Raw genomic sequence first — 10,817 nt, 5'->3', positions numbered from 1 at the left:
AAAACGCTAAACATTTGCACATTCACAAAAATCACTGATAAATTCACAAATTTTATTCCATATATTCGACTAACCAAACAGTTATTTTTATAAATTATGACTTCATAAATTTGAAATCTCGAGGCTTGTGTATCCAAACAAGCCCCTTATTATATCTGCACTTAATTTCAATGTACTAACAACAGGGGAGTCGAGTTAGTATTCGGATCGGTCAGCGGTTCAATTAGTAGTTACCGGTTTAAAATACAGTCTCTAGACAAATCCGAAGGGTATATTTGTCAAACTGAATGAAAGTTCCATTCACGACTGGAACGTTCCATTTGCTTCATCCTTCACTTTGCCTTCTTCTTCTTCTCGTTCTTGAACGGTTCTTCAAGTTCTCGTCTGCTTAAATATTTTCTCCAATTTGATAGACGGAAGAGGTAAGAATTTGAGTTTGTGTTCATATAGTGATACGGTTTTGCAGACCTGGTTTAGTGTATGAAACTTGAATGATTTCTATTTTGTCTTCATTTATGATGGAATGTAGTTGGAATATCTTTAGTTTATGAGATTTGATCCTTAACTTTTTCTGTGTTCTTTTGTTTAGGATCTTTATTTAGATGTTTGATTCAATTGTGATGTTTACAGACAATTAGAAGTGGGAGAGACTAGAGAGAGAGAATGGGGAAGGAACCTGTGCGCATGAAGGTGGTGGTTTACGCACTGTCACCATTCCAACAGAAGGTGATGACAGGGCTGTGGAAAGACATACCAGGGAAGATTCAGCAGAAGGTGTCGGAGAACTGGATCAATGCTGCCCTCTTAATTACTCCCATCGTCGGAACCTACGCGTTCGTATCTCCTCCTCCTCCTCCTCCTCCTCTTCCTGCTCTCCATTTCTCTTATTTGATCATGCTAATATGTTGACTCTAGCAAGAACAATGATTGTAGATATTTTTTACTGTTCATTATATGTGGGCAGTTGAACATCACGCATTTTTATGTTTTCTTACTGGAAAATTTCTCTTAGAACAAGGTCTAGAATGCCTCTCTGAAACTACCCAGTTGGCAAGATCACAGGTATAAAAGGACAAACTAGATTAGTACAAATATAAATATTCCAAAGAAAACTAGTCTCACTATGTTCAGACTCTGTTTTATGGTCTGTCATGGATTCAGAATTAGTCCTGTAAAGTGGCTCTGGAGTCTTGAGGGTTATAGTCTCACTTAGGAGTAATCCCACTTGGCAAATTTGTGGATAGAATTAGGACTTAAGGCTATGGGCTATGGTAACTGATTGAACAAAACAGAGTTCAGAAGCAAAATTGGCAAAGCAGAGCCAGAAATCTGAAATTTGTATAAATCTTAGTTTTGATGGATTTTGTGTTAAATTGGAAAGTTCATATTCGGACACCATCACGAGATCCCGACTAATATAAGAAAATAGAACTGAAATCATCAGAATTCAAAGATCAATTCCAAAACAAGAGATTTGGAGAAATCCTGGTTGAAGTAGAAGAGTAGAATTCTATGGGGGAAAGATAGGCTGTAAATTTAAGAGAGTTGGAATGAAAAATTAAGAATTTCTTACAAACTTGACCAATGTCAGTGTGCATTATTTAATTTCCAGTTTAACATTCTGCTGCCTTCAGAGTTAAGCAGTCAATGCACTTTGTTGCAATGTTATTAGAACTCAGTTTTCACCTATGATTTATTTGGCAAACTTTTTCTTTTGGTGATAAAATGATAAAAGTAAATTAAATAGAATGGTATTATTACAGAACACTTAGAGATTGCAGTTTCTTTTTTGAAGGCCTTCTTAGATAAAAAGTAGAGCAGCTTAAGCAGAAGAGGCATCCCTTTGCACTCCCAACTCTTTAGCAGAGTTGGAAAACCAGATTTTTCCAATTTTGACTCTTCCTTTTCTAAAAACTTGGTGATTCAGCGGATTTACTTTGAGCCTCTTAATATTTTTCTTCATTTCACAACAGAGGATAGAAATTACCTTAAAATAAAGGGGATTAATCTGAGAATAGAAAGGTAAGTTAGCTTCCTTCTGCCTCCTTAATCCTTGTCGTCTTACTTTCTTCATAGTGAAATTTCTTCTCCTCTCAACAAATTCAGGAACTGCAGCTCCTTCTATAACTGCCGGAGATCAGTTATTGAGCTGGAACCTAGAATGCATTTTTCTAGGTTAATAAGTGAAAATCGATCAGTAGATGGGCAGAGGGTTCTACTGCTCATTGTAGTCTAAAGTCCTGAATTAGAGCCAGGGAAGTAATCCCCTGCTTTGCCATTGTCTTCAATTTTACTGAGCTTCTAACAGGGGGGCTGGTTGATCTTCTTCAATCAGAGTGAATAACCCTAAAAAGCTAAACCCTAGAAGTAAGCCCTAAAGACACTTAGTTCTTGATTGGACAAACTGTGCCCTAGTATGATCGTTTTGTTTACTGAAAAAGTCTATGTAACTCTTGACAAGGTTCTGTGCTTTTCTATTTTCCTCAACTGACCTGATTCAAAAGATTGTTTTCCCTATATGCTTCTTAGTGGGTTAACTGTACCCATTGGATGCAGGTATGCTCTGCACTACAAGGAGAAGGAGAAGTTGGCTCACAGATACTGAGATGTTATGGAGTCTGGATCTTTAGATATTACTGTCTGTCTGTGTAGTTAGTGACTTACATACCACAAACTAAACACCTTTTTCCCTTTTTAATGTTGTGTAGGAATGCATATAAGGAAAGTGCAGCAGTTTGACATGTTAATGCAGTAGTTTATATTAAGAGTTGACTTTTAATAAACTTTCGTTTGGTAGTTAACAAGTGTTCCTTGCTCATCATTAATCTGAATGAAATTTACTGACATGGTTTCAACTCATTTACTAAGATTAATCATAGAGAGATCAGATTGGAATTGGATGGGGGAAGCCAGTAATATCATTGATGTATAAAGTTTCCTTAATGCAACATCCGAGTAATTAGTCTCAGTTGATATGAACTTCAATGTTTTAGTCGGCCTTAGTTCTAGTTGATAATTTCTATTCAAATTTGAGTATATAATTGCTCTCAGAATGATCTTTGGCTGTCCTAAAGGAGACTATAGGGCAATACCATTTTTGAGAAAACTTGCAAGCTTGATGCTTAGATACAAGATGCATGACTGATATCTCCTTCTAATTAATAGCACTTCTTCTCAGCATTCAAGTAATTTGTTTGAATCTCTTGTTATTTTGACAAGGAAAAGAGGGTAAACAGGTGATACAACAATGTGCTAATGTTAGGGAAACAGTGGTTTAACCCATAGGGCAACAGTTTTGATACAGGTTTGTCATGAGGCTAGAAGTAGAGATAAGTGAGCATCAAAGCCATACATGTGCTAAGAAATTGGTATGTACATATATGAGCCTTGGCCACTTCTACTTCAGAATAGGAAGGGCAAGAAGAAAGGCATCTGCAAGTGTTTGTTGAATCACAGCCACAACCAGCCCGCACGGTTCTTAATTCGAATTTTCCGACACAGAAGTCCTTGCAAGCTACGGTGGTGCAGGGTTCCTCCATTGGAAAGTTATCGTTGTGAAGTTCACAGCTCTCTCCTGCGTGTATCACAAGCAGAGTTGTACAGGAAAGTAAGATTCTCAATTCCTGAGCATGCCCAATTCTAAATCAGTCCACATTCTTACACATGAGAATCATGGTTACTGGAATTTCTTTCAATTGTTACTGGTTTTAAATACAAATTTGTGATGACATATATCCTTTTGCTTTTCTTTCCATTTTCCATGTAAGAAATGCTTTAGAAGACATTAAGAACTGAGATATATATCATCATGAAACCTGACGTAGCATCCTTACGTATGCATAATAATAAGCACCATTCGGAAAAAGAAAAATTCTAAGAACTGAGAAACTTTATGAGAAGAATCAAGGAAAATAGAGGAAGAGAACGACGGCACAAGCCATGAAAAATGCAGTCCATGCCCAGATTGGCATGTTATATGAAGGAAACCCATCGACAGCACTGGTTATTCCTTTAACCAATCCTTTGCTTCACAAATCGTAGTAGAATCAACAAGAGCAAAACGAAAGCAATTTAAAATTCTAAAAGAAAAGCATACCAAGCGAATAGCTGAGACCCAGTAGAACAATAAAGCACATCACAACCGCCATTGATTGGTTCATTGTCTTGTAACAAGGAGAAGCAGCAGCAGCACGAGCAACCACAGAGACTGCTAGAGAAGAAGAGGAGAGTTCGCTGGTGTCAAGAATGCAGAAGTGGGAAGCTATTTATTCTCATAAAATATTCAAAATCGGTTGTGTTACAGTAGGATTGAACAATAAAGAAATGGAAAAAGGAAAAGAGAATAAAGGCGTAAGGTCCCTTTCTTCTCATGTTCTTTTTACTTGTCGGTTGAAGAAGGGTTTTAGACTTGCGAGCAAAACAACGTCAGCAAAAATATATAGGAGAATAATTCTGGATTTACTGTTTTGCTTATCATTTTATGCTTAATGTAAAACGTGATTCATTACCTCAAAATTTTAATTGACAATTAATTTGTGTATGATGATATCTGCTTACATAAAGTTTTGGAACAACATTTTCTTGGATTGAGAAGTGACCGTTGTTCTACCCAAAAAAGGGAAGTGAACTGTAGGGAAATTCTCCTCCAGAAAGCAAAGAGAACAATTAGAGCAAATTACATATATTCCCTTAAAAATTTATTCAAGTACAGTTAAATGTTGTATGGCAAAACTCTAGCACACTTATTCTATGTCATTTGTCCATTTTGACACAGAAGTCAACAGAATCTTGTATAGTAAACCGATTTAAAATTATATATATTGTGTTGGTTCAGTAAAAGTGTGCTGAATCGGGTGTTTGGCACACAATTTCAATGCCAACAAGAAGCTCTAAATTGAAGCTTTTCTGATACAAGAAATTTTTGTCAAAATGTGCGGCACAAGAGCTTCCCTTATGGTGATGGGGATATTGACGTAAATTCCCTCAAAATTGGAAAAACCCTAGATTCTTCAGTCTCTCGTCTCTCGGACTCTCTCTGACCTTTCTCATATATCTCTCTGGTCTCTCTCATCTCTCTCGGGTCTCTCTTGTGACTCTCTCTCATCTTTCTTGTAGCTGTTGTCTCTCTCAAGCCTTAAGCAACCATGAAACCTCTTTGCACTCTATAACTGCTGTCTGTGCAACTGATCAAGGGTAAAATGAAGCCATGTGTGTGCAACAAAGCAACAATTTCAAGTTCATCTGTGATCATTTTAGAGTTAATATATGGTTTTAAAAAGAGATAATTGATCGTTAATCATTAATTATATGGTTAAAAAAAATACATATATCCAAAAAATAATAATAACACTATGTATTAGATAACCAATTGGGGCATTTTGTTCCCTTCATGCTTAATATTTGAATATACCTAATGGCAGGCTAATAGTGTTAGTTTAGTTGAGACCTACACATAATATATTGCACTAAGGGGACTCACATATGAAAAATTCTACATTTAATTTGGGCTCTAATTAGGTTAATAAGGGTTATTAGGTCATTTCAAATAGTATTAAGAAGATGAGTCATAACTACTTAATAGTAATATGGTCCTTTTAATTTAAAACCTAACACAGTTAATTTTCAAGAGTTGTAGTTGTAATTAGTTTTCTTTCAAGGTAACAAATTCTAGTTTGTTGGGAACCTTTGGATACTAAATGCCACATGGCCAATCCATGAGGGATTGATTACGGAAAGGCTTCAGGATGTGAATACGTGGCATTTAAGTAATCCAAGGTTGCCCAACAAACTAGTATTTAAATAACATTCAAATTTATGGGTGGGTTTAAATAAAATTCAAATTTAGTTTAAATTAGATAACCTTTGGATTACTTAAATGCCACGTGGCACAATCCTATGGGGATTTCGGGTTACGAGGATGTGGATCCGTGGGAAAAGGGATTTAAACGACCAGATTTTCAATTCCCCCCATTTTCTCTAGCTAGTTTATTAGTTGATTACAATCTAGGACAAGGATCAAATTTGAAAGTGGGAATATCCTATAACTAGAAAGACCAGTTATGATTAATAGCTTAGTATGAACTTATTTACTCTAAATAGAAAGCTGATACATTGGTTCCATAATGTAATAGCTTTTATTTGTTTGGATAATGAGAAAGGAATACATTCCATTTAAGATGATGGAACTGGAAAAAGTCATCTACACGTGCAAAACTGAAAAGAGCCAATTAACTAGGGTTTACAAGTGCTTGCCTGAAGAAAAGAAGTTGATGCTACCATGGTGGAGCATAAATCCTTCTAATAATTAAATCCTATTAAGAACTGTGATTAGATTAGCATCTCCACAACTATTTTACACTAGTTTTTGCATATATTTTCCAGTCAACCAAACTACTTGCTAACATGATTTCACTTTACTCCACGTGCAACCAAACAATATAAAAGGAAAAGAAAATTCCTTCCACTTGACTTCCTTTTCCTTGATTTTCTTTTACTTTCTTTTTTCCCATCCTCGATGGTGCCTTTTGTAGCGGCCACTATGGATGAGCGCCGCATGGACCTCCAAGAGATCATGGCCGTGGGCTCCTTTTAGTCTTAATTTTTCATTAAGCCATGTTCATTTCAAGATTTTGCTACTCATTTTCTACCACTGCCACAACCCAGTTTTGCTTCTACCACTACAAATACCTCCATTTTTAACGTTGTTGACAATAGTGATGGTTCCCAGCTTAGCAATGCAAACTAGGTTCATTTACAAAATTAAGACGTCTGAGCCAGACGGGTGTCTGTCTAGTCATAGAGTTCCAGACGGTGCTCTGTCTGGCTAAGGCAAGCTAGTCGGGCGACCATCTGACTAGAGAGACGTTCGTCTGGTCCTGACTTAAGCCTAACAACTATATTTTAACGGATCAAATTGGGGCTGCGAGTCCGTTGGGAGGACGTTTGCCGTGCGAATTCACGAGTTTTCTATCCGTTGGGAGGTTGGGCCAAGCAATTGAGTAGCTCAACTACCATCATTTGAGAGTCTCTACCTTGCCTATTGAGTAACTAATACCTCACAACTTCAAAGCTCTCAATTTGGTGAATTAGCATTGATCACTTGCCTTCCAACTCCATTCAACTTTGAAAGACATTCCAAAGTTGTCAAGCAAGTTCATTGGAGTCAAGCTTGGAGTTATTGAAGGCCAATGGGACTTCATTAGTGGTGTATCTCATATCTTGAGCATTCATTCTTCATTGCATCACATTCACACGAGGGGTAAAGTGTCACTCCCCTTGTTAGGTAATATCCTTCACTTCTTCAAATTGTATTTGTCACACCCCGCCCGCCAGGCCCGGTTACCCGCCCGACAACCCGTGGGTGCGATCCGTCACAGGATCCATGGTTTTAGTCTATCAATAATAATAAATACAAATACATGAATCAAGAGCAAGAATAGTACAATAATCAATAAAAAGGTTACAGGAGTCCAAATACTCCAATAAAAATCCAAGAAATAACCAAAGAAGGAAGAATCAAGAATCAAAAGTAATGTCGAGTTTAGCGGAAGCAAAATAAGTAACTAAATAGTCTTCATCTTCAGGAGGCTTCATGCTCTGCAAGTCCATGTACCACTGTCTGTCTCACATCAGCTTCAAACGAGAAGGCTCTTTCATATGAATCATCTCCAACTTCCGACATTGTGCAACCATCTCATACAATTTATATAATACATACAATGAAAGGAATGAGTTCCAACGAACTCGATAAGGAACAAGCAATTCTCATATATATGTCAATACAATCCACGAATGCACAAATGAAATGATATGGATGGTATGCGAAATATGAATGCTACTAAGATCTAACTATGCAAGTCTCTAATGGCTGACATGCTTTAAGATATACACCAGCCCTCCTTTGGGTAAGTCTCATCACTCGATCCGGCAAGGACTGGTTACCTCTGTAGGGATCCTGGGCAAAGGGGTAAGTCCACACTGGCTCTCAAAACCGTGGTGGGGGTTAAGTCAACACTCTCTCACCACGACCATTGGCAATGAGTACCGGCGCATGTCGGGGTTTCTAATCCAATGCAAGGTCATAATGGTAACATACTATATGAAGTCCAGATACTTCCCCTATGGCACCAACCAACTCGGTTCAAGATCCTTCGCAACCTAGGAGTGAGAATCCTCACGGACCGGATACCTCTGTTGGACTCCACTCCTTAACCCTATGGTCATCCACATATTATTGGGGCGGATGCTCTCATGACTCCTCGCGACACCCGGTCCGCTCCCTGGACGTCCATGAGCCCAACCCTAACATATGCAACCCTACCATTACATGACCAATAGTGGACCACTGAGTCTCCGCACGGACTGGTTACCGCTGTTGGATGAAACATAGTCACGTCACCATTGTCACGGGTCACCCGGCTTCAATTCCCCTGCCGAAAGGGTAATAGCATGTGGGGTACCTAGCCATGCAATTCTAGACTCCCTAAGTATGTCATCAAGTAATCATGATAGTGTTGGAGACATCAGCAGGCATGTGTCCCATTCCACACCTTCGATATCCCAAGCCAAGATATCCCAATGGAATACCCCTTCCATCACAATCACACTACAATCACTCTTTATCATATCATGAACAATTGTGCAATATCATAAAAGATGAAGTACATCAAGGAATACCACAAACAGCAAGTGTACAATAAGATTCACATACTTTATACAATTACAGCAAGTTACATGATCAAAGAATAGTAAATAGAACAACAGAATCATCATGTATATGTAATTGCATATAAATAAGAATGCATGTCCTTACCTGTAATTTAGTAGAAGTCCTCTAACTTGCAATCCAAAAACTATTATAAGACTTTTATTTGAAACAGAGAACACCTAGGCATAGGGTTACAAGAATGTATAAGAGTCAAGAGTCAAAACAATTCAAAAATCAAACCTACACGATTCTTTCGAAACCAGCCGGTTGCTTGTGGCGGTTGCTTAAGTTAAGCGACCTCCACAAGCGACCGCCTTGTTTCAGACAGTTTCCAACTCCGAAAATCAGACTTTTTATCATCCGATTTCAATCCGTTTTGGGATGATCTTAGTCCGAAATTCAAGCTTAATAGGTCTAGAACAAGGGGGTAACAAGAAACCCTAAAATTAACAAAGATTTATTACCCAAATCATTCCCCTTGATGGGATCCATCCATTAAACAAATGCGGGGATTCGTTTCTCGGACAGGATCTCATCAAGAACATTGGAAAGGGAGTACAACAAATCAATTGGGTAACCACTAACAAAAAGGGGATGGGTTCAAATCAATCGAGAGGTTAAAAAGAAGAGAATAGAAGATGGAGGTTCATTACCTTAATCGAATCACCAAGAATAGAAGAGAAAAGGTTTCATATCATTAACAAGACTTCGGACTTGAATCCCGCACGATTCCACTCGCCGCCTAATCGCCCAAAATAGCAATCCCGAACAAAATAATGCGTTAATAGGGCGAGGGATGCTATTTATAACGAACGGGGGGCAAAATAGGGCATTTTCCCGCAAGCAGAACCGGGCGGTCGCTTAAAGCGGTCGCTTGGTTTAATCAACCGCCACCATTAACCGCCCCCAAGTATATTGCTATACAAGGGTGCTTTGCTCATGGGGTTGAAGACCAAGTACAACCAAACCCAAATGAAGACATGGGGGAGATCATAGTCCGAAAAATCAATCATAATAGGTTTGTAACAAAGAGGTTAGGGTTTCATCATAACATATGGCTCATGAAAAGGTTATGATCACGGAAAGAGAGGGAATGATTGTTATCAAGAAAATAACAAGAATTCATAGGAAATCTAGTTTATGTTAACAGAAACATTACCCATGAGGTTTCCCTCACATGGAAGGTTACAAGAGGTTTCCGAAAGATCATTCAAGGGTTAGGGTTAAGGTTTCAAGAATCTATTAGCTAGGGTTAAGATCATGATGATGATCATAGATCTCAAAGAATAGAATGAGATCATGGAATAGATGGTTGCAAGGATGCATCATCTTCTTCCTGATCTCAAAAAGAACAAGAACGAAGAAAGAATAATTAGAAATCCTAATTAGGTTAAACATGGATCATGAAGAAAATATAGTGGACAAGGATAAACAATTAGAGAAGAAGGTTACAATTTAGAAAGAAAACACATTGATGGGACAAGACAAACTAGGGTCGGTTGACCAAGAGGTTAGTTCACCTTTGGCCCCAGGGTTGGAGGCCGGATGAGGGATTTGGCCAAAACGACATCAAGTTTAGGTTAACACAAATATCACCCAAGGGAAAGAGAAACAAAGAATCAAGATTCACCCGGGAAAGAGAAACAAAGAATGCACAATCTGAAAAAGTGTTGGGAAGTTTCCAACAAATAAAAGAACAATAGGGTTTCATATATGGTTACCTCTCATAGAGTGGTTACCTCCATGAGGTACCATTTAATTCTCATAAAAACAACCCAAGATAGATAAAGGAAAATCTCATTAGTATTTCAAAATAAAGAATGGAATTAGAAAGGGTCTACTAATGAGAGAAAATAAGGTTCTCAATTAAAGTGAAGGGAAACAAATTCAAATCATACAATTAGGGATTTACTAACAAGAATCCGTGTATCCCACGAAAAAGACTAGGGAGAATAAAGATTCACCCTTAGGGCAAAGAATTTACAATCAAGAAAGGTTTTGGGGAGAGTCCAATGAATTGATAGAAAATAGAAGGGTTGCCAATTGTTCCAAGGAAAAACAAGGATCAACTCCTCAATCATGAGGACACAAGGGAAGGTCATGGTAATAA

General features: G+C 37.9%; 1 protein-coding gene across 1 annotated transcript; it reads left to right on the top strand.

Moving 5' to 3' along the window:
- The first annotated feature begins 663 nt into the window (after positions 1-663).
- On the top strand, positions 664-2,605 carry LOC149016591 (cytochrome b-c1 complex subunit 8-1, mitochondrial-like). Its single transcript, XM_089157291.1, has 2 exons — positions 664-833; positions 2,557-2,605. Exons 1-2 carry the CDS (start codon positions 664-666, stop codon positions 2,603-2,605), a joined length of 219 nt encoding a protein of 72 aa, XP_089013417.1.
- The last annotated feature ends 8,212 nt before the right edge of the window (positions 2,606-10,817 follow it).

Source organism: Hakea prostrata, chromosome 5 (genome assembly GCF_041222555.1).
Source record: "Hakea prostrata isolate BN-2017 chromosome 5, UWA_Hpros_2, whole genome shotgun sequence".
NCBI lineage: Eukaryota > Viridiplantae > Streptophyta > Magnoliopsida > Proteales > Proteaceae > Hakea > Hakea prostrata.
Note: the sequence above shows the minus strand (reverse complement) of the source record. Positions and strands in the feature narration are given on the sequence as shown.